This window comes from Carcharodon carcharias, chromosome 34, assembly GCF_017639515.1.
Source record: "Carcharodon carcharias isolate sCarCar2 chromosome 34, sCarCar2.pri, whole genome shotgun sequence".
Taxonomy (NCBI): domain Eukaryota; kingdom Metazoa; phylum Chordata; class Chondrichthyes; order Lamniformes; family Lamnidae; genus Carcharodon; species Carcharodon carcharias.
Window position 1 is genome coordinate 15,098,941 of NC_054500.1, and position 24,569 is coordinate 15,123,509.

Consider the following 24,569-nt stretch of genomic DNA (forward strand, 5'->3'; position numbering starts at 1 on the left):
TCTTCAACCCATCTTCTGACACACTTGGTGTGCATTTACACCATTTTCTGCATTTAGTTCTAAAGACGTACTTTTATAGCACCATTTGACGATCCCAGGACACTCTAATTTTTTGGCTTTACACCCAATGACTGACTTTTGAAGTGTGGTCACTGTTTCGATGTGGGAAGCATGGCGACCAATTTGCGCATTGCTACCTCCTGCAAACTGTATTATAACGACCCAGTAATTTTGTTTTTAGCGATGTTGGTTGAGGGATATAAAAGCCAGAAAAATGGGGAGAGCTCCCCTGCTTTTCTTCGTGGGAATTTTTACGTCCACCCGAGAGAGGAGACAGGATCTTAGCTTAAAATCTCATCCAAAAGACACCACCTCCGAAGTGCTGGGCTTCCTCGCTGCTACACTGGAGTGTCAACCTACATTTTTGTGCTCAAGTCTTCAGATTTGTTCCTGAACCTCTAACCCTTTGACTCGGCTGAGAGTACTACTGAGCCATGGCTGACATTGTGCCTTATTTTCTGCCATTTTGCTGGCCACATATTAATGTGTGGGTCCTGTAGGGGACAGTGCTTAGACCCTGTTGACTCTAATCGACATGTTGTTATGATCCCCATAGAGACCAATTTCTTTTAAAAAGAAATTCGAACTTCCAGTTAATGCCTGAATGTATGACAACAGGATTGCATGTCGTAAGACATTTACTGTAACAAAAGACTAAAAGCACTACTGACCAAACACCATCTTTGTAGGCAACTTATACTTTAAACCACAGAACGGAATACCTCCCTTATTTTTAGCACAACTGAAAAAGCACACTTCAATGTCCTCTTAAGTAGACACTCAATTCTCCCTCAATCGGGCCAAAAATGATTCTTGGCTCCTGAGGGTTTATTTCTATTGCTTTTGTTTCTCAGCCTGGTAACTTCTAACCCCAGAAGTATTCTTCTGAATGAGGTGAATCATCCAACCTCTTTTTAACTCCTTATGAATTTGGTCAAGCTCAAGCTTCCACCTGCATCCTGGTGCAGTGAACCATAGAGACTTTTGGTCTCTAGCTCCTCTCTTCCTTGCTCTCGCTCACTCTTTTCTCACTCTCGCAGCGCACACACACACTTCCCCTCCCTCCGGGACGCTGGCAGAATAACCCATCTGAGACGTTCTAAGAATATGGCCTCCTCTGTAACTACCCCATCTTGAAGCACATCACCATGGCAGTGTGAATCACATGGGCCTTGTATCCAGGTACAGGTGCTAATTAGCTATCCATGGGACCCCTTTTATCTTGGAAGTAAATGGACAGTTTAAAGCATAACAGTTTGTAACCTGACATCCTCGACACTTTTCTAGGACTTTGGAGACTCTCAGTCTAACCACTATTAGCACAGAGGCTGCTGCCATTGTTTCCAAGTGTAAATAAATAGCTTGTACCTTCTTCCCAGTAAAACAATCTGGCCCCCTTTTAATCTCTAACAATCAAACCACCTGAGCCTGTTGCCAGGCAGACTTCAGAACAGGTCATGACCCCCTTCATTTTACCTTAAACGCAGTCCCAAAACCGCAATCTTATCAACCGCAATTTGTAACACTGTGAAAAATGGCCTAGACAGTAGAAAGAAACATAACAATCGTTGTTACTTTTTCTTGCAGGTTGAATCCGATTTACCATGCCATGCTTTTCTAGGCTATGCACTGTCACCAAAATTATTCAAATTGATTTTTCATTCCTTGTTTTCACATTATCCCAAAGTATCTCCTTTACGATCTTGACAGGACCTACGTGTTTATATCTCAGAGAATGAGCACTTCACAGAATTTAATGACACTGTTCCACTTTTCTGGGAGCACCTTGATCTGGTGTATGGAGACTGGACAAGTGGAGAGTCCGGGACTGGATGTTATGAGCACTATGGAGAAATAGAAACAACGGAGGTACAGCAGCTCTGCTATTTGAATATTTTTTTCAGCAATCTGGCTTGTGTAAAATTGAAAGCCCTGGGAGTTACTGAATTGCTTCTGCCCTTGGGCTGATGACTCTTCAGCCCAGAAATTACTGTCAGTGATATTTGTGAATGAATGCCTTGTGTTTTATTGGACTTTTAGCTAAGAGGGTTTCCTCATGCACAGCACCAAAGATTACTCCAACGTGCAAGCTCTCACTCCGTGGTAGTCATGTTCGTGGGCTAGTAATCCAGAGCCCCTGGGCTAAAGATCCAGATGCACAAGTTCAAATAACACCAGAGCAGCGAGAAAGTTAAATTGATTGAGTAAATTTGGAATAAAAAGCTGGTATCAGTAACGGTGACCATGTAGCTATCAGATTATCATAAAAGCAAAAAATTAGTCAACCATCTGGCTCACTAACGTCGTTTAGGGAAGGAAACCTGGGACCCTTCCCTGATCGGGCCTACACGTGACTCCAGACCCTCAGCAATGTGGTTAACAATGGAAAGCAGTGTTCTATTAGTCTACAAACCACCAAACTGATTTATCAACTAGCCAACCCTAATTAAATAAGGTGCTATATAAATCTAAGCTGTTGTTGCAAATGCTTTTTCAAAGACAAATTCCATAGGTTTACTGTAATATACAGAACATAAATATGCCTGCATGGAATTTATGCTTTTACAATTAAGGATGCTTTTGGACAGACAGATGCAAAAGGTTTTATGCTCATCAGTCATTAACCTTCTCAAGGTCTCATTTTTATTTGCAGCAAGCTATAGATATGCCATTTTTGTTCCTCTTTGTTGGCCAGACCTGTTCCAAAGTGAAATACAGAAAGAATTGCTTGTAATAAAATTTAATCATGGGACTTAATTGAATTGAGGCATAAAAATTAATAATGGCTGCATCTACTGAACGTTTAATGTGTTCACATGACATTCCTGTGTCCGGCCTTAAAACAAGATTTTAACTGAGCTAAAATATTGGAAAGAGTCTTTTCTCCCTATCTCTGTTTTTTTTTACTTAACCTTGTGTCTCTATGTTAAGTTTTGTCGCTTATCTGTGTTTACTTTCTCTTGCTTTCTGTGGCCAAGTAGGTGCACCAGTTTCTTCCTTCTAGTCTGCCTTATTTACGATTTCCCAGATTGAGGTTGAACCGAGTTGCAGGAGGTAAGATGAGAGATACAAGCTTGAATCTGGCACACTGTATCTTAGGAAAAGGAATAGGCCATTCAGCCCCCTTGACCCTGCTCCACTGTTCAATTTAGATCATGGCTGATCTGCATCTTATCTCTTCCACTGTTTTAAAAATTTATTCTTTCATGGAATGTGGGTGTCACTGGCCAGGCCAGTATTTGTTGTCCATCCCTAATTGCCTCTCGAACGGAGTGGCTTGCTCGGCCATTTCAGAGGGGCAGTTAAGAGTCAACCACATTGCTGTGGATCTGGAGTCACGTGTAGGCCAGACCAGATAAGGACGGCAGATTTCCCTCCCTAAAGGGGCATTAGTGAACCAGGTGGGTTTTTACAACAATCGAGGATAGTTTCATGGTCACCATCACTGAGATGAGCTTTCAACTCCAGATTTTATTAATTGTATTCTTTTAAACTCCTCCAACTGCTTTGGTGGGATTTTGAACCCCTGTCCCTGGGGGATTAGCCTGAACCTCTGGATTACGAGTCCAGTAACATTACTACTACTCAACCCTCTCCCATATCCCTTGTTAATCTTACCCAACAAAAATCTAGTAATCTCAGTCTTAAATTCAAAAATGTCCTGACATTCTCAGCTATTTGGGGGAGAGAGTTGCAAATTTCTATTGTCCTTTGTATTTGCAAAAAAACTTCTTGACCTCACGCCTGAATGGATGGTGTCTAATTTTAACATTATGTCCCTGTTGTTCTTGATTTTTTTTTCCCCATCAGAGAAAACTGCTTCTCTGTGCCGACATTATCTATTGCTTTTGACCTTTTACACTCCTCAGTTGGGTCGCCCCTCCATCTCCTCTACCCAAAGGAATACAAGTCACACCTGTTCTCACAAATTAACCATCCAAGGGCTTTGAAGATGTGGACAGCACTTTCCAAACCCCCGACCACTACCATCTAGAAGGACAAGGGCAGCAGATAGATGGGAACACCACCACCTGGAAGTTCCCCTCCAAGCCACTCACCATCCTGACTTGGACATATATCGCCGTTCCTTCACTGTCGCTGGGTCAGAATCCTGGAACTCCCTCCCTGACAGCGCCGTGGGTGCACCTACACCACATGCACTGCAGCGGCTCAGGAAGGCAGCTCATCACCATTTTCTCAAGGGGCAGTTAGGGACGGGCAATAAATGCTGGGCCCAGCCAGCGATGCTCACATCCCGTGAATGAATAAAAAAGAAACTAATTCCCCATCGTGTAATCTTAACGCAGGTTATTGTGAATCCTGGTTAGAAGCATTCTTAGGATGCAGCCATCCTTTACATTCTGAGCTTGCAGTTTGAAGGTTGATTGCTATAGTTAAGGTGGGTTTATACATTTAATATAATCTCCAGCTAAAAGTTCAAATGAGAGGGAATGTAGTGTATCGTTAAACCCATACCAGGAAACCATTCTTATCCTTGTTTGGAAAAATAAACAAATTACCAGTGTGTTGTGATACTATTTGCATTCCATGGCTGCTGCTAATTAGGCATCAGTGTTAGCCAACTGACTGACAGGATTTATCTATTCTCCAATATACTTAGAGCTGGTAAGTGCGAGTAACATTTGTTCTTTTTATTACAGAATATAAAATCCAATGGTTCCATGTACGTTCACATATTTTTCACCAAGAGTGGGTTTCATCCAGATCCAATGAGGAAAGCCCAGTACAGACGCCTGGCCACAGTGTCGACCACAAGAAGTAAGCTCAAGCATAGCTTCAATAACTCTTTTTTGCCTTGTGCTGGGAAGTTTAAGCTAGAACCGTGTATGAAACACTAGTTAAGCCACAGCTAGAGTGCTGCAGGTCGGTCTGGCCACCGGATCACAGGATCTCACTAGAGCGAGTACAGAGGAGATTTACAGAAGATATCATCGGGACTGGAGAATTTTAGCGATGAGGAAAAGATTGGATAGGCTGGGATTGTTTTTCTCAGGAGCAGAAGGTGCTGAGGGGAGATTTAATTGAGATATGTACAATTATCAGGGGCTGAAATAGAGTGGCTAGGAAGGCCTGTTTCCCTTAGCAGAGAAGTCAGTGACCAGGAGGCATAGATTGAAAACAATTGGCAGAACTACTAGCGAGGAGCTGGGAAACTCACTGCCCGAAAGGATGGTATAGCCATATGATTTAAAAATACACCTGGATAGGAAGTAAAAGTGCTGCAACTGACAGGGCTACAGATCGTGAGCTAGAAAGTGGGATTAAGCTAAATTACATTTTTGCAGCCAGCTCGGAGATGATGGGTCAAATGGCCGCCTCCCTGTGCCGTAACTTTCCATTATTTGCTGTTGACTTGCTGTTACTAACTTATGGTTAGTCCTGCATGTTCCTGAGATTGATGTGCAAATGTAGATTGATTCCAGATTTAACTGGGTTTGACATTGTTACAGGAATGGGAGACCCAAGAAAGTCTGTAAAATGCTACCGTTCTCAAAATGGTACTGTGCCTTGCACTAGTAACAATTATTCCTTAGTTAACTGTCTGTATGTTTTGCAATAGTGTTGAACAAATACAAGAGACGGAAGTTTCAAAAGACAAAAAACCTTCTGACTGGGCAGACGGAGGCTGACCCTGAAATAATTAAGGTATTTTTGTAAGGTTTTATCCATGTTTAATGCTCTTTCTTGAACACAACAAATATTCAAAGCTAATATAAAAGCAAAATACTGCAGATGCTGGAGGTCTGAAATAAAAACAAAGTGCTGGAAAAACTCAGCAAGTTCCAAAGAAGTGTCATGTTGGACTCGAAACGTTGACTCTTGTTTCTCTCCCCACAGATGCTGTCAGACCTGCTGTGTTTTTCAAGTGCTTTCTGTTTTTATTTCAAATATTCAGAGCTGTCTAATGATGTTTTCTGTATATGTTCGTCTTTTTTGCAGCGAGCTGAAGACTATGGCCCAGTTGAGATCATTTCCCACTGGCATCCAAACCTCACAGTCCACATAGTAGACGATCACACAGCATGGGCAATGGGAGCGGTGCCACCTCCTCTAGACCAGTGTAAGTGAATAATCATTGCCCCTTGACTTTCTCATGGCCTTTTCTATGCCCTTCTCAATTTTCCTCCAAATCAAATTGTTACAGTAGTTAACAGCCCTGTGGTGGCGTAAAGCTAGCTTTGCCAATGTAGCCTGGAGCTCAGGAATGCTGTGTTTCTGTACCACTCTCGATATATGTTTCTAGGGACTCGCCTCTTAAAATGAACCAGGGTTGAATAGTAATATGAAGACAGAACATTCCTTTCGCGGAACAATTTCTGTGTCTGCTTTTTGATGGTGATTCCCACCTAGCAGTTCGGTACAGAAAGCTGAGCTCTGACTTCTCGTTGAGAAGCTGCAAGCCCTGGTATTGAATGTGTAACCAGTCTGGAATAAAATACTTCGCTGCTACTTGGCTAAATTATATTTTTTCACTGGTGTCAGCACATTCAGCAAAAACAGTCTGATTAAAATGGTGACCATGAAACCGTTGCCGATTTTTTTTTTCTGTAAAATATCCATCTGGTTCACTGATGCCCTTTAGGAAAGGAAATCTGCCATCCTTACCTGGTCTGGCCTACGTGTGACTCCAGACCCACAGCAACGTGGTTGACTCTTAAATGTCCTCAGAACAAGGGCAATTAGGGATGGGCAATAAATGTTGGCGCAGCCAGCGACGCCCGCGTCCCATGAACAAATAAAAAAAAACAGATCATGGGGAAGTGGTGGCAAAGTGGTAATGTCACTGGACTAGTAATACAAAGGCCCAGGCTGATGCTCTGGGGACACGGGTTCAAATCCCACCACATAGCAGCTGGTGGAATTTAAATTCAATTAATTAGTAAATCTGGAATTGAAAACTGCTCTCAATAATGATGACTATGAAACTATCATCGATACTTGCAAAGGCCCATCTGGTTCACTAATGCCCTTTAGGGAAGGAAATCTGCCACCCTTACCCGGTCTGGCCTTCACGTGACTGCAGACCCGCAGCAATGTGGCTGACTCTTAACTGCCCCCTGAAATGGCCGAGCAAGCCACACGTTTCAAGGGCAATTAGGGATGGGCAACAAATGCCGGCCTTGCCAGCAGCACCCACATCCCATGAAAGAGTAAAGAACAAAAAGGAAGCAACTTGCAGTTAAGTAGCATAAAAGCAAAATGCTGTGGATGCTGGAAATCTGAAATAAAATGCTGGAAAAACTCAGCAGGTCTAAAGGCCTCTGTGGAGAGAGAAACCTAGTTAACATTTCGAGTGCAATATGACTCTTTGGAACATTTCAATAGCACCTTTCTAATATAGGAAAGAGTCCCACCATGCTGCTTGGAACCATGAGCGGAAAAAAATGGGTGCTGAACCAAAGAAGCGGACGTTAAGGCTGGTGTGTGAAAGATGGGGTTTCAAGGTGGGTTTTAATGTCGAAGGCATAGAGATGAAGCAGTTTAGCGAGGAAGTTCAGCGCATTGGGACTTTGGCAGCTGTGCCTTCAGCAGCCTGTGGCAGGAGGAGGAAAGGCATGGACCAAGTTCAGGAACAGAGTTTGGGATGGGAATGAAAGAAGTGACCTAAGGGGTGAGTGTTTTACATTTTGATGCGTTGGAGGACCAGGAATCAGTGTGTAAATTTCAGAATTCAGTCTGAAGGTGACCGAGGCATGGGATGAGGTAGAAGTGAGGCAGGTGATGTTACAGAATCACAGAATTGTTACAGCGCAGAAGGAGGCTATTCGGCCCATCGTATCTACACCGGCTCTCCAAATGAGCAATTTACTTAGTGCCCTACTCCCTGTAGCCCTGCACATTCTTCCTTTTTCAGACAACGGTCTAATATCCTTTTGAATACTTCTATTGAACCTGCCTCCAACACGCTCTCAGGCAGCGCGTTCCAGACTGTGTGAAAAAGTTTTTCCCTCGTATTGCGTTTGCTTCTTTTGCCGATTACTTTAAATCTGTGCCCCCTTGTTCTTGATCCTTTCACGAGTGGGAACAGTTTCTCCCCATCTACTTTGTCCAGACCCCTCATGATTTTGAAAATTTAATGCGGAGAACTGTAAGGTAATGAATGCACTTTGTAGGCAAAACCAGAGATGAAATCTGCTCAATGGAAAGATTTGAAGAATGATGATGAACAAAGCTGCAGGGTTCTGGGGCGAGGGGTGTTGCCGGGGAAATGGGCAGATGGAATGACTGCAAACCTCCAAATCTTCACCTGGAGAAAATTGATGCTTATCCAAAACTGGATGTTTGGCCAGCAGTCCGGCAGCACAGCAGTAATAGAGGGGAGAAGTGGTAGAACTGGGTGTCATCAGCTTGCATGTGTGGAAGCTGGTGCAATGTCTGCCAAAGGGAAGCATGTTGATGAGGAAGAAGAGAATCCCTCGAGGCGCCCAGTGTGATGCTGCAGGCTTGGAAAGAAAAGGCATTGGTGGAAATTCTCTGGCTACGATTGGATAGGTAAGAAACAGATCAAGTGAGGGGCAGTCCCACCCAGCTGGACCATGGAGGGAGATGGTATGGTTGGCCGTATCAAAGGCTACCGAGCAAAGGAGGAAGGATAATAACACATTTGGTTATTGTGACAGAGAAAGTCATGTGTGACTTCAGTTGGGGCTTTTTCAGTGTTGTAACAGGGAACGGAAACCTGGTTGGAGAGATTCAAACAGGAAGACATGGATCTGGAAACTTAAATGCACCATGCCTCCAAAATTATTTTGAAGATTATGTCCTGGTTTAAGTTTTAGACTATTTTTTAAGAAGTTAGTTGTAGGGTTCTGATTTGATATCTCAGCAGGAAAGCGCACCACCTATTGAGCCATGCAGATCAGGAGGGCCCCATGTTTCAGATAAATTAATCATCTGGACTTATGTTGCTATTTGTGGGATCTTGCTGTGGACAAATTGGCTGCTGCACTGCAACAGTGACAACGTCAGTAAAGCACATGATTGGTTACAAAGTGTTTTGGGATGCCCTGAGGCAGTGCGAGGTGTATATATAAATGCAGGTTTATTCTTTCAGTCTATTTGATCCCAAGTCGGTTGATCTCCGCTCAACAACAGTAGACTCAGAATTAACAGATTAGAAGGAGCTGTGGTGCTTCCTAGTCTCTCACCTCATTTCCTCTTGAACTTTTAATATATTTTATCTGATTCTATTTCAAAACTGTTATGGATTCTGCTTCCAAACACTAGGCATTCTAAGGATTTGCACTATTCTTTTAAAAAATCCTCCTCATCTCTCCTTTATCTGTTTTTGCTGATATTAAGTTCATACCCTCTAACTCCAAGATTGCTGACCAGTGGAAATAATTTTTCCCTATTTTCTATATCAAAATCCTTCATAATATTGATCATGCCCAATTGGATGCCCTCTTAACCTCCTCTGCTCCGATGAAAAAGTGCCAGAGTTTCTTTAATCTCTCCTTCTGTCTGCTCTGAAATCATCTCAACATGTCTCTCCTGTATCACCTACGTGAGCTTGAGACCCTTCTTAAAATTAGGGCACCCAAAACCGGACGCGGTATTTTGTCCATGATCTGTCCAGTGTTGATCTCCTTTTTGGTTTTTATATTTGTTGCCCTTATTTTTGAAACCTAGGACCCACTGTTGTATTAAATTGATAAACTTGTGCCCCCACTTTTAAAGACTTGTGCATCTATCCCATTCACTCAGTGTTCCTGGGATAAAGAGGTTAAAGGCAACCAGATCATTGTCGCCTGATCCCTGCAGGCAGGCTTGTAACTATCATCTGTAGCTTCTCTGGTCGCTCACTTGGGTACCTGTTTATAAACGTTGACTCCCCTATATCTACTTGTGTGACTGCAGGACCCAGGAGTATAAGAGTGAAACTCTCTTATAACCTAGACTGCATTTTTGTGCCTTGAGTGCACGCATGACTCCAATCTTTGAGAAGGCTGAGTTAACACTGGATGAGACGAAGCTTGGTTTGAATTGTGAGCTCCTTCATTTCATGGTGGTTAAAATGTACAGAGCAGTGGGATGGATGAGAGTTGCTCGGGGTATAATTTCTGTTCGTTTACTGTTGAAAAGTCAGGGACGCGAGTGTGCTAGCCCACTCTGGGTCATCTAATTTAAAATTTAAAAGCACAGTCTCTCACAATGCTGTTCAGCTGTCACAAGACAGTTGTTTGCTTGCTTGTGCTGTTCAACAGACTGCCGGTCGTGGTCTGGATCCCCCACCTCCCCACCAACCACCTCTCTTATTCCCATTTACTGTCTCTTTTCCTTCCCTCTACTGTTGGGGACTGTTCCTACAAGCCCCAGTAGGGACCTCCTGCCACTAAAGTTCAGCTGCCGCTTATAAGCCAGGTCTCAGTCTGTTGGGTGCAAGTTATTTAATTAATTAAATGAGCCTGCCATTAAGATTGGTAGGGCATCCATTGCCCCACTCTTGCTGAGTTCTCATCACCCTTTACTGCTCTCCTACCTGCATCCCCACATATATCTAAAACCTGGAATATGTCTTCTGACTTTTAAACAGACCTCGGATATCAAGATCGGTGAATGGTGGAATTGACTCGAGGGGCTGAATGACCTACTCCTCCTATTTTCTATGTTTCTATCAAAAAAGAGGTTACCCAACATCAAAGTGGAAAGTGAAAGCTAAAATATTGCGGATGCTGGAAACCTGAAACAAAAACAAAAAATTGCTGGAAAAACCCAGCAGCATCTGTGGAGGGAAAGATAGAGTCATATGGACTTGAAACGTTTGGGAAGCAAACTCCTTTAGCCAAAGAATCCTGAGCCATGATGGGCTCAGTTGAAAATCCTGCTGACAATTGCAATCAAGGCATCCACTTGATGAGGCAATGCCCTCAGGAGAGGAGGATGAGGAAATGCTATCAGATTACAGGAACCCTGAATAATGGTATCCGAGAGGCTCGAGTTGTGGTCTATTTGTTTTGAGTAGTTACTGTACATTTGAGCCTGAGCCAAGGTTTTTTTATTGGTGGTCATACAGCATGTAAAGGCTAGCACTTGAAGGCAATGCTAAGTAAAAATTAGTTACTCCTATTTTGTGCTACAGTGCCACTTCTGATATTGGCCTGTCACATGGTTATACTAAATATGGCCAGTAGTAACATCTTAACTATAGTGTTGGTTTTTTTAAAGAAGCATGGATTGGCCCTGAATGACTGAGCTGTCATATGGACTCTGGGTGGAGAGCAGCATTCAGACAAAGAGGCATAGATGAAAAGCCTATTCAAGTACAGCTCTAATAGCCCACAGCCACATCTAATCCTTCAAGTAGCGAACTCTCCGACTCCTGAAGGAGTGACCTTGAAAAGCAGGTCTTAAATTTACACACAATTGTATTTTTACGCACACTTTTTTTTCCCCCACATTTGGGGAATAGGGGAAACTGTTGGAAGGATTAGCAGGCTGATTATCAACCTGTTGGACCGCGCCACAAATGCTCCTTGATTAGCCAACAAGTTTGGGTTGCCCTTGAACCAGGAGCTTCTGGCTCAGAGGCAGGGTCATTCCCGACTGAACCACAAGACCTCCTTCAACATCATTAATGGTTTTGGTAGAATAAGTAAGGAGAAACTGTTTCCATTGGCAGAGGTAATCAAAGGACATTGATTTAAGGGAGTTGGCGGAAAAAAAACTAGAGGCTTTAAAACTAGCTTCATGTCGTGAGTTAGGATGATCAGGAACGTGCTTCCTGAAAGGCCAGTGGAAGCAAATTTACTATCTTTCAAAAGGAAATTGGATTAATGCTTGAAGGGGTAAAATTGCGGGACTATGGAGAAAGGACAGGTGAGATGGAGCTAATTGGATTGTTCTTTCTATCATGCCTGTACTTGCTTTTTGACTGAATGCTGTGTCATTCTATAATTGTGTGAAGTTGAATACAAGTCACTGTGACTGATTTGGTCAGCCTCTTGAGATCGATGTGGCCGCTTCCTGTTGCAGTGGCATTGTTGTCCCTTTGCATTTATTTCTGCTCAGAAAAAGCTGCGGCCGCTCTCCCACTCAGACGAAAATATTGTGGCGTGAGTGCAAGCACACTTGCATTGATATAGCACCTTATCGAGTTCCTAAGAGATTCACAGCCAATGAATTACTTTTAAAGTGTAGGCACTATTGTTATTCATTTAGTGTAGGCACTATTGTTATTCATTTAATCAAGTTCCAAGAATGGCAAATGAACAGATGACTGATTTTAAAGTGATATTTGAAGAAATTTTGTATAGGATATAAGGAGACCGGCAGCTCTTCGCACATTATCTTTTATTGCTGAACGGTCAGAAGAGGCTTGGTTTTAATGTTTCATCCGAGCGAGGCAATATGGGCAATTTAGCACTCCCTCGGTGCCAGCCTAAATTGTGCCATCATTTCCTGTGCCCCAAAACCTTCCAACTAAAGGGCAAGAGTTTTAGCAGCTGAGGCTAAGTGAACTTGAGCGCCTGCCCTTGTGACAAGTTCCAAGGAACTGACTATCAGTCATCATTCAGTAATAAAAGGTAATGCACAGAGATAAACACTGGTTTAATTGGGAAGCAGTAATTTCACGTCTTTATGTATATGTCATAACTTGAAAGGAATTCAAGTTCAAAATTATACCTGGTACCTCTTTCTCCTTATTCCTCTTTCTTTTGTTCAGTACTGAGGGTGTTGCGCTGCGTGCCATCTTTCGGGTGAGACATTAAACCAAGGCACCCCCCCCACCCCCCCCTCCCCTGTTTGCTCGGGTGGATGTAAAAGATCCCATGGCACTATTTCGAAGAAGAGCAGGGGATTTATCCCTGGTGTCCTGACCAATGCTAATCCCTCAATCAACAGGACAATAAGAGATTACCTGATCATTATCACATTCCAGTTTGTGGGAGCTTGCTATGCACAAAATTATCTGTTGCGTTCCCTGCATTGCAGCAGCGACTATACTTAAAGTACTTTGGCTATAAAGCACTTTGTGATAGCTGGTGAAAAAGTGCTATATAAATGCAAGTCTTTCTTTCAGTTTGTATGTTTGAATGGAATTTGTAGCCCAGGTGGCAATTTAAAATGATAATGCAATGGCCAAATTCCCAAGTTATATTAAAGTTAATGGTGATTGTTTTCATGTGATTATATGAGCATTAATGCAGTGAATTGTGGAATACTTGGAGACTGTGCCATGTGGAATGATGTTTCTCTTGGGTCCTGTTTTGATTTTCCCACAGATGTGAAGTTTGATCCAGTCAGTGGTGACTATTACCCAATAATTTATTTCAATGATTATTGGAACCTGCAGAAGGACTACTTTCCCATCAACGACACGCTGGAGAAACTCCCTTTGCGTATGACCTACTGCCCGCTGTCACTGTGGAAATGGCAGCTGTATGCTGCGCAGAGTACCAAATCTCCATGGAATTTCTGGGGAGAGGATTTGTACGACCAACCAGATGAGGAGCAGGATTCAGTGAAGGTTTTTTCTCCCCCCCCCACCCCCGCTTAATATCCAATATAAGTCATGTTCTCAATTATAGTTGTAAGCCTGATTGTGGAGCACCTAAAGTTCCAGTTGAGAGACCTAGCCCAGTAGCTGCATAGGAATGTAGGAACGTGAATTGGCCTTTGACCCGCTTCAGCCATCCTGTTAGATTTTGGCTGACCTCCCATTTTCCTGCCTTTTTGCCCTAGCCCTGGATACCCTCACCAACCAAAAATCTATCATTCTCAATCTTGAAAATTTCAACTGCCCCTCGACATCCTCAACCTTTTGGAGAAGAAAGCTCAGAGGCGGCCTTACTACCCTTGGATTGTACTCCTACCTGGGCTAGCTCTAATGTAAGATTATGCCTTCTTGTTCTTGATTCGACCAGCAACCCCCCCGCCGACCCTAGAGGAGGTAGTTTCTTTGTATCTACCCTGTCGGATTTAAACGCCTCAATTTTCTAAACTCAAGTGAATCCATTTTAAGTTTATGCAACCAGCTCCTCATAATTTAAGCCTTTAAGCTCCAGTAGTACTCTGGTGAAGCTGTGCTGCATTCCCTCCAAGGCCACTAGCTTTTAGCGAGTTGTGCACATGGACATCTGTATCTCTTTGCTGCTTTTCAGTTCATAGCCTTTCGTCAACCAAGAGAAAAAAAATTTGATTTGTCTTTCTTGGATCCAAGATGGATGACCTCGCATTTTCCCATATTGACTTCTATTTGCCGTAGCACCACTACTTCATCTCCACCCCTTTGTAATTTCTTCCTATCTGTGCCTCCTCACTTAGTGTCATTTGCAAGCTTGGATATACAGCTCTCTGTTCATTTTGTCAAGTTATTAATATGGTGAGATACTGAGGCCCCAGCCCGGATCCCTGAGGAACTTCATTCGTCGCGTTCCGCCAATTGAAGAATGTTCCCTTTATCCCTACTCTCTCCTACCTCCCAACCAGTTACCCGGTTTAGGTGGTTACCGTTTGAAGCTCGACACAGCGGTCCCCTTACGGCTTTGTAGGGAAATGCACCGTTTAATGTGATACTGTGATCTGTAAAGCTATTGGAGATTTGATCTCTAGTCTCTACGAATCAATTGACCAGCACAACTAAGAAGCTATAAAACATCAGGCAGGATTTTCGCTTACAATCAGTATCCATTGAGCATGCACAAAAAAAAATGGTCTTGTGTGTTTTTTTGAGTGAAGACTGGGTTAGGGTTAACTCTCCTCCCTTCTCATTCCTAACGAGTTACCTAATTTATAGTCTTACGGATGAAGATTGCCCACTCCAGACCCGTGCTGCAGCATGATTCAATGCTTTCCGGAGGGAGGTGGGGGGGTGAAGAAAGGGAGTGAAGAAATCCTTTTCTGCTCCATTTACCACACCACTAAAATCTAGCAAATTCCAATGCGTGCTCGTAAAAAACATCTACCCCCTGAGATATTTGTAATGTCTGTGGAGACCTGTTATTTTGGACCTCTGCCAATAGCAGAGAACAGTTTTGCTCTTGCAGCCACGGAACTGTAGATTCCATTCAGAATTTTTTACGTTGACAACCTCACTGGGTCTGGATATTAATTGCGAGGCCTGTGAGCTGCACTGCCAACTCCGTGTGCAGCAGCACCTCACCAGTACGGAATATAAATGAGATGCTTTCTTCGGTTAGCTTTTTTTTAACTGGAGAAGGGGCTGGAGGAATTATTGTTAAATGATTTGCTTTTAATTGATTTTCCAAGGTGTTGCCTCAGCAATGTAAATACTGGGAATTGATGAGGGACTTCGCCAACCTGTGTTTGGTGTCTTTGTTGCTATGTTTACTTAGATAACTTGGAAAATGTTTCGTGGCTTTTTCCCTTTAACCCTTTAACACTGACTTACATCCTCCAGTTAAACCCTGCAATCTTAACTAAACCTCTAAGCTTTCTTTTCTTGCAAGTTGACCCCATTGCAAAAGTCAGTGAGATAGGAATCTTGAGCTACTATAAACTCTCAGCATGCCAACAAATCGCCAGACACTTAAATGTCATATTTCCACATGACCAATTTAGGAATTGCAACAAAATAGTAATAGTTTTTTTTTAAAAACTTGTGCAAGAGGAAACATTTGCAGAGAAAAGAAGCAGAACAGGGAGACTAATTGGATAACTGACACAGACAATGAGCCGCATGGCCTTCTTCTGTGCTATATGATTCTTTAATGTGGAATTCATCAAAAAAGTAGACTGGATTTAATGCGTTCTGCTGTCTCTTGTCGGCTTATATCATTCTGTGAAAGGAAGATGATTTCTTTCAGTGACTCTTGCCTTTTTGGTCACAGTTGCACATTTTCATTTTTAATATTTCTTTGAAACCTTTTAATGTTTCAGCTAGTGGGTACAAACATTTCTTGTCCCTGCTTCCTTCATTGAATTAGGCTGACACTCCTTTCTCCAGAAAAACGAAGGCTGAGGTATGACTTCAAGGAGGTCTTAAAATTTCGAAGGATTTTGGTAGGTTGGACTTTAAGATGTTTTCACTTGTAGGGGACACCCAAACTAAGGGCCATAAATAAGATAGCCACTAATAAATCCAATAGGGAAGTCCGGAAAACTCCTGCCCAAAGAGTGGTCAGAACGTCGAACTCGCCACCACAGGGGAAATGAAGGAGGTGGTGGTGTAGTGTTTATGTCACTAATAATAATCCAGAGGCTCAGCTGATGCGCTGAGGATGTGGGTTCAAATCCTACCACAGCTATTCGAATTTAAATTCAATTAATAAGTTCAATTTATTGATTTTAAAAATCTGGAATTCAAAGCTAGTCTCAGTAACTGCAATCGATTTATAGTTAAAAACCCATCTGGTTCACCATTGCCATCAGGAAATCTGCCATCCTTACCCAGTCTGGTCTACATGTGACTCCAGACTCTCAGCAATGTGGTTGACTTTTAATTGCCCTCTGAAATGGTCTAGCACACCACTCAGTTTTACTAAACTGCTACAGAAAAGCCAAAAAGTAATAAAACCGCATGGGCCACTCAACCGGGACACTGGAAACGACAAAGGCACACCCAGCCCTGTCAACCCTGCAAAATCCTCCTTACCAACATCTGTGGGATTATGCCAAAATTAGGAGAGTTGTCCCAAAGAACCTGAGATAGTTTTACCCACAGAATCATACCTTGCCACCAATATCCCAAACCTCTCCATCATGATCCCTGGGTATGTCCTATCCCATAGAGAGGACAGACCCACTAGAGGTGGTGGCACAGTGGTATACAGCTGGGAGGGAGTTGCCTTGGGGGTCCTCAACATGGGCACGGCAACCTGCTGTTTACCACCTACCCTCCACGTTGAAGACCATGGAAGAATCACTGAGGGTGGCAAGGGCACATGAAGTCCCGAGCTGGTCAAATCGTGAAGGGCACACCTGCCAGACTGGGCCTGCAGCAGGAGGTAAGGGAGCCAACAGGAGGGAAAAACCTCCTAAACCTTGCCTTCACCAATCTACCTATTGCAGATAATGTTCATAAGAGTATTGGTAGGAGTGAACACACAGTCCCACCGTCATACCGAGGATACTACCCATCATGTTGTGTGGCACCACCACTGTGCTAAATGGGATAGATTCAGAACAAATCTAGCAGCTCAAAACTGGGCTCCCATGTGGTGCTGTGGGCCGTCAGCAGCAACAGAATTGTACTCGACCACAACCTGTAACCTCACAGCCCAGTATATCCCTCACTTTATCATTACCATCACATCAAGGGATCCACCCTGGTTCAATGAAGAATTGCAGGAGGGCATGCCAGGCGTAGCACCAGGCATACCTAAAAATGAGGTGTCAGCCAGGTGAAGTTACAACACAGGACTTTTTGCATGCCAAACAATGGAAGCAGCATGCAATAGACAAGAGCTAAGTGATCCCATAACCAACTCACTAAGCCTCCTTCGACAGCACCTTCCAAACCCACAACCTCTCCCACACAGAAGAACAAAGACAACAGGCACATGGGAACACCATCACCATCAAGTTCCCTCCAAGTCACACACCATCCTGACTTGGAACTAGTTTGCCCTTCCTTCACTAGCTGGGTCAAAATCCTGGAACTCCCTTCCTAATAACATCTGGTGCACCCTGCACTAGATGGATTGCAGCTTACCACCACCTTCTTGAGGGCAATTAGAGATGTGCAGTAAATGCTGACCTTGCCATCGATGCCAGCGTGCCAATAAAAAGAATAACAAAAAGCACAAAGTAGTTGAATGATATAGATGCATTTAAGTGAAAGCCAGGTAAGTATATTTTGGCTTAAATTATTCTTTGTAGTTTGCAAAAAGACATCTGTTTGTATTGTTAGGACAGTTTTCTGTTTAATTTATTACCCTCCTCTATTCTCTTATCACAGGTTGCCTTGTTGGAAACCAATCCCTATCTCCTAGCAGTAACTATTATTGTGTCAATTGTGCACAGTGTGTTTGAATTCCTAGCCTTCAAAAATGGTGAGACATAACTGCAATTTGTTTGTGCTTACTTCGTAATTACAGCGTAACCTGCTTCTCTATTGTATGATAGACAACTGTGTTCATCCCAGTAGTCCCAACATAACAGTGACCTGAGTGTTAATCTTATGCTGTGTGCTTTGCTGCGCGTCATTATATCTGTTTTGTAGACCTTTGCGGCTTGCCTTTACAGGGATTATATTCTGATTATTGTGAGAAATCGTGTAGCTCTACCCCCACCTCAGCGGAGACCTTTAAATTCACACCAGAGATCAAAGTTGGTATCTTCCTGGACTTTAGGGCTCAGCTGATCATTGGATAGAATTGGAGGAGCTAAGAAACCTTGAAATTTGGAAACTGTCCTTTACTGATCCTAACCTGTGATGGTCCATCATTATTTTAAAAGCCCATTGCCTGAAACCTTTTAAATTTGCACAGATTATACCAGAACCAAAGATACAACTATCAGGAAAGACTGAACAGGCTGGGGTTCTTTTCTTTAGAATAGATAAGGCCGATGGGTGAACTAATCAAGGTCTTCAAAATTATGAAGGAGTTTGTTAGGGTAGTGTTATGACTCAGCAGTTTGTAAAGGCAGAGTTATTTAAAATCCCAGCGGGAAACTTTAAACAACTTTCATAACCTATATTTTCAATTGGTATGTTTTGAGCTGCAGCTCTAAATTCAGGAATAAGACCACCGGTTCTTGTGAGGTTTTTATATCAAACTAAATGAAGCATTTATTAAGTTACAACAAATTAAACACATACACATGGCTATCATAACTTGTAACAAATTAATCTCCACTAAGGCAACAATAACCAGTACAATTAACCAGCCACCAGGCAAAGCATTTTCACCTTACGAATTCAGAATGAGGTTCCTTTCAATTTGTTCCTTTGCAGATAGTTGTAGGCTTACAGGCTTAGATCTTACATGCCTCTGACCTGCACACACAAACTCCTCAGGTTATGCCTAGCCGTCCCTTTGAATCCAAATTCTCATTGTATCACCGGGCCCTTTGAACTCTACCTCTTCTAACAATAAAACCCCTTTCATTGCATCAGTTTTATTAGTAACATAAACATCTTGCTTGGAGTCTCCTAGCTAGGTGCAAAATTTCATTCCCAGTCTTTGAATGCTCTATTTAAAAATGCAAATTGCCCCCCCTGTTTATCTAATTACCATTTCAAACCTACTTCTTTCTATGCAGACTAGCTGGCTTTAATCCAATTAACACACACACAGACTAAACCTCTATTTAAAAAAATAATAGTTTCCAATAACATATACATTAATATCTCTACCTGACAGGTAGGTATAGAGATGTTTCCACTTTTGGAGAGATTAAAACCAGGAACCATAAATAAGATAGTCACGCAGAAATCCAATAAGGAATTCAGGAGAAACTTCTTGACCCAGAGAATATGGAACTTGCTGCCACATGGAGCAGTTGAGGCAAATAGCACAAATTTATTTAGTGGGAAGCTAGAAAAGTACATGAAAGGAATAGAAAGATATGCTGATCGGGTGGGATGAAGAGGGGTATGGAGTTGTAAGCACTGACATATACCAGTTGGGCCAAATGACCTGTTTTTGTACTTGAATGTTCGATGTAAATAGAGCAATGTAACTAATTTTTCAGACATTCAGTTCTGGAACAGCCGTCAGTCCCTGGAGGGGCTTTCTGTGCGCTCGGTGATTTTTGGTGTCTTCCAGTCTGGCGTTGTATTGCTCTACATCCTGGACAACGAAACCAACTTTGTGGTTCAAGTCAGCGTATTTATCGGCCTCTTGATCGATCTTTGGAAGATCACAAAAGTCATGGATGTGCGGGTAAGAATATTCTCTTCCACTCCAGGGGAGAGTTTTTAACAGTGCTTTGTGGGAGCAGTATTTCAAGTGGCCAACCTGTGGAAGAAGCTCCTGAGGGAGACTGAAGAAGCAGATAGTCTTGATTCAATCTTAGATAATTAGCCTGATTTATCTTAGAAAATGCCATTTTGATTCCAGTACATTAGTAATTGAAGACACAATGTGTTGCATGTAACATGCTTGGGTGGATCAGGTGACTTTGCTTGTAAAAGCTGTCCACCAAGAGGTTCCTTTCACCTCATGTCTGGGTCTGCCGTAGGCCAGTTGCTAGTGATTGATCTTTATGATTATTTTTGAAAACCGGTGGAGATTTTGAATTATGTTGCAGCATGATTAATCCAGTTTGGGTTTTTAACTGAACGGTATTTTTTATTTTAAAATAAACCACAAACTATAATGAGATTATCAGCATATTTTCTTACAGTTTAATAATCAGTCCATTCATAAAATGCATTATTGCAATAACACATATTGCAGTGCACCCTTACAATACAGCCCCTATCTAATTAACTGAAACAAGAAAAGATAGTGCAAGAAACAGATGCTGCACAGCATCCCACAGTGGGCCCAGTGTTATGTACATGCATACGAACATGGAGTAGGCCCTTTGGCCCCTCGAGCCTGCTCCGCCATTTAATAAGATCATGGCTGATCTGATGGTAACCTCAAATCTACATCCTGCCTACCCCCGATAACCTATCACCCACTTGCTTACCAAGAATTGATCCACCTCTGCGTTAAAATATTCAAAGACTCTGCCTCTGCTGCCTTTTAAGGAAAAATTCCAAAGACTCACGACTCTCTGAGAGAAAAAAGTTTCACCTCACCTCTGTTTTAAGTGGGCATCCCCTTATTTTTAAACAGTAACCCCTTGTTCTAGATTCTCCCACAAGAGGAAACATCCTCTCCACAGCCTCACTGTCAAGACCCCTCAGGATCTTATATGTTTCAATCAAGGCTAACTCTTCTAAACTCCAGCGGATGCAAGACTAGTCTGTCCAACCTTCCCTAATAAGAGAACCCGGCCATTCTAGGTATGAGTCTAGTAAATCTTCTCTGAACTGCTTCCAATACGCTTACATCCTCCCTTAAATGAGGTGACCAATAACGTACACTGTACTCCAGACGTAGTCTCACTAGCGCTCTGTATAATTGAAGCATAACCTTACTACTTTGTATTCAGTTCTCCACACAATAAATCTTAACATTCTATTAGCTTTTCTAATTACTTGCTGTACCTACATACTAACCTTTTGTGAGTCATGCACTAAGATGCCCAGATCTCTCTGCATCTCAGAGCTCTGCAATTTTTCACCATTTAGATAATATGCTTGTCTTTTATTCTTCCTGTCAAAACAGACAATTTCACATTTTCCCACATTATAATCCATTAGCCAGATCTTTGCCCACTCATTTAACCTATCTAGATCTTTTTGTAGCCTCCTTATGTCCTCTTCATAACTTACTTTCCTACCTGTCTTTTGTGGCATCAGCAAATTTGGCAACTATCCCTTCAATTCCTTCAATCAAGTCATTTACATAAATTGTAAACAGTTGAGGTCCCAGCACTGATCCCTGTGGCACACCACTTGTTACATCCTGCCAACCTAAAAAAGTCCCATTTATGCCTATTCTCTTCTTCCTGTTATCCAGCCAATCTTCTTTCCATGCCAATGTGTTATCCCTGTATCATGAGCTTTTATTTTCTGTAATGACCTTTGATGTGGTACTCTATCAAATGCCTTCTGGAAATCTAAGTACAGTACATCAACCGGTTCCCCTTTATCCACAGCACATGTTGCTTCCTCAAAGAACTCTAATATGTTGGTTAAACATGATTTCCCTTTCACAAAACCATTTTGACTCTGCCTGATTGCCTTGGACTTATCCAAGTGTCCTGCTATAGCTTCTTTAATAATAGCTTCTAACATTTTCCCTATGACAGATGTTACACTAACTGGCCTGCAGTTACCTGTTTCCTGTCTCCTTCCCTTTTTAAATAACGAAGTTACGTTTGCTATCTTCCAATCTGATGGGACCTTCCCCGAATGTAGGGAGCTTCAGAAAATTAAAACCAATGCATTCAACTATTTCACTAGCCACTTCTTTTAAGACCCTAGGATGAAGTCCATCAGAACCCGGGCACTTATCAGCCCACAGCTCCAACAATTTACTCAGTACCACTTCTCTGGTGATTGTAATTTTCCTGAGTTCCCCCCCTATCTTCCATTTCCAGATTTACAGCTGCCTGTGGGATGTTACTTGTATCCTCTATAGTGAAGACTGATGCAAAATATCTGTTCGATTCATCTGTCATTTCCTTGATTTCCATGATCAACCCTCCAGACTCTCACTCTATAGGACCAACATTCACTTTGTTAACTCGTTTCTTTTTAAAATAGTTATAAAACTCTCTCAATCTGTTTTTATATTTCTGGGCTAGCCTTCGCTCGTACTCTAATTTCTCCCTCCTTATTAATCTTTTAGTCATCCTTTGCTGTTCTTTATATTCGGTCCAGTCTTCTGGCCTTCCACCTATCTTTGCACAATCATATACTTTTTCTTTACGCTTGATACTATCTTTAGCCTTTCTAGCTAACACGGATGGTCTGTCCATCCCTTGGACTTTTTCTTACTTGTTGAAATGTATCTAATCTGTGCATTCTGAAATACCCTCTTAAATGTTTGCCACTGCATCCCTTAATCTAATATGCCAATTCACTTTAGCCAGCTCTGCTTTCATGCCCTTATAATTGCCCTCATTTAAGTTTAAAAACGTAGTCTCAGACCCACTTCTCTCTCCCTCGAACTGAACGTAAAATTCAATCATATTATGATCGCTGCTACCTAGGAGCACCTTCACTATGTGGTTATTAATTAATACCATCTCGTTGCACCATACCAGGTCTAGGTTAGCCTGCTCTCTGGTTGGCTCCAGGACATGCTGTTTTAAGAAATTATCATAGAAACATTCTATGAACTTCCCACCTAGACTACCTTTGCCCATCTGACCTTTCCAGTCTACATGTAGATTAAAATCTCCCATGATGATCCCTGTGACTTTCTGACAAGCTCCTTTTATTTCTTCCTTTATGCTCCATCCTACCATGTGGTTATTATTAGGGGGCCTGTACACGATTTCCACAAGTGTCTTCTTGCCTTTACCATTTCTCATGTCCACCCAAATCACTTCTACATCCTGGTTTCCTGAACTTAGGTCATCCCTCTCTATTGTGCCAATACCATCGTTAGCTAACAGAGCCACCCCTCCACCTTTTCCTTGCTTCCTGTCCTTCCTAAATGTCCTATACCCTTTAATATTCAGGTCCCAAACTATGTCCTCCTGCAGTCATGTCTCTGTAATGGCTATCAAATTGCACTTCTTTATTTCTATGTGCGCTCTCAGTTCATCTGTTTTGTTTCGAATGCTTCGTGCATTCAGACACAGAGCCTTTGGTTTGATCCTTTTATTCCAGCTCCGAGCAGATGCCTCGAACCCTGGCATCAGGCAGGCAACACAGCTGTCTGTTACCCACGCTCTTTGCTGCATAGAACGGTGTCAATCCCTCTGACTATACTGTCCCCTACTATCACTACATTCCTTGTAACCCCTCCCTCCGATTGAATGGCTTCCTGTACCACAGTGCCATGGCCAATTAATTCATCCACCCTGCAGCCCCCACTCTCATCCGAACAAGCTGAAGATCCTGAAACCTGTTGGACAATTGCAAGGGCTGAGGCACCTGCACTCCTGCCCTCTGTGCCCCCTTACCTGCCTCACTTGCAGGCACGCCCTCCTGTCCCTGACCACTGACCAAATCAGAAGAGTCTATCCTATGGGGTGTGACCGCCTTCTGGAATAAAGTGTCCAGGTAACTCTTTCCCCACCCCACGACACCCCAATTTGCCGCAGTGTCTGCAGCTCGGCTTCTAGCTCAATAACTCGGAGCTGAAGTTCCTGTGGCTGCAAACACTGCAGATGTGTTTGCCCTGGATGACACCGGTATCCAAAAGCTCCCACATCCTGCAGTCACAGCACATCACCTGCCCTGCCATTTGCAATATAATTGCTAATTAATTATAACTAAAGTCTACACTGTCCAGTGGGTTTTGGCACTGCCAGTGAACCTTGCAATATTGATAAAAAAATACAGTACTTACAATGCTGATAAAACTAATAATACCAGTTTTGGTTTATCTGCTCCTGCTGCACCAGAGTGGGAATCAAATACTGGCGGCTGAGAAAGAGTAGAGGAGTAAAAGCACCTCCTCCCTGCCCTTCACCGAACTCCCCACTCAGCACACTTCACTTCTTGCAGCAAACCTTACCCAAAGCACCTCTTTCCCACTTTGAACCAAATTCCCAAGCATAATGACTCGGTCTCTGTCTCATACAGGCCTAAGTCTCCACTCTCTGACCGTGCGCCTCTCATGTTCCCTGAGTGCAAAGAAAGAGGTCAGGGGCTGGGTTGTAATCCTATTTAGTACAGTGGGACAAATAATTGCTGCTTGTTTCTTGAATGTAGAAGTTGTTCGCAGTCCTTCACCGTTCTATAATTCTGAACAGTAAAAGCAGCGATAGCTTAACCATACCTGCACAAAGTGCTCAGGGAGCACCTAGTTTTTCTCTTAAAGACACTCATAAGCTTTTGAAAT

At 42.7% G+C, this 24,569-nt stretch overlaps 1 protein-coding gene across 2 annotated transcripts in view; it reads left to right on the forward strand.

The window, feature by feature from the left end:
- The window catches only part of clptm1 (CLPTM1 regulator of GABA type A receptor forward trafficking), a 50,501-nt gene that overhangs the window by 16,266 nt on the left and 9,666 nt on the right, over positions 1-24,569 (forward strand). For both annotated transcript variants that reach the window (XM_041179279.1, XM_041179281.1), the window contains 7 exons: positions 1,771-1,929; positions 4,722-4,839; positions 5,642-5,727; positions 6,022-6,142; positions 13,308-13,552; positions 17,945-18,038; positions 19,684-19,874. In XM_041179279.1, coding sequence (XP_041035213.1) covers positions 1,771-1,929; positions 4,722-4,839; positions 5,642-5,727; positions 6,022-6,142; positions 13,308-13,552; positions 17,945-18,038; positions 19,684-19,874 — 1,014 coding nt within the window. The remainder of the gene's footprint in view (positions 1-1,770; positions 1,930-4,721; positions 4,840-5,641; positions 5,728-6,021; positions 6,143-13,307; positions 13,553-17,944; positions 18,039-19,683; positions 19,875-24,569) is intronic.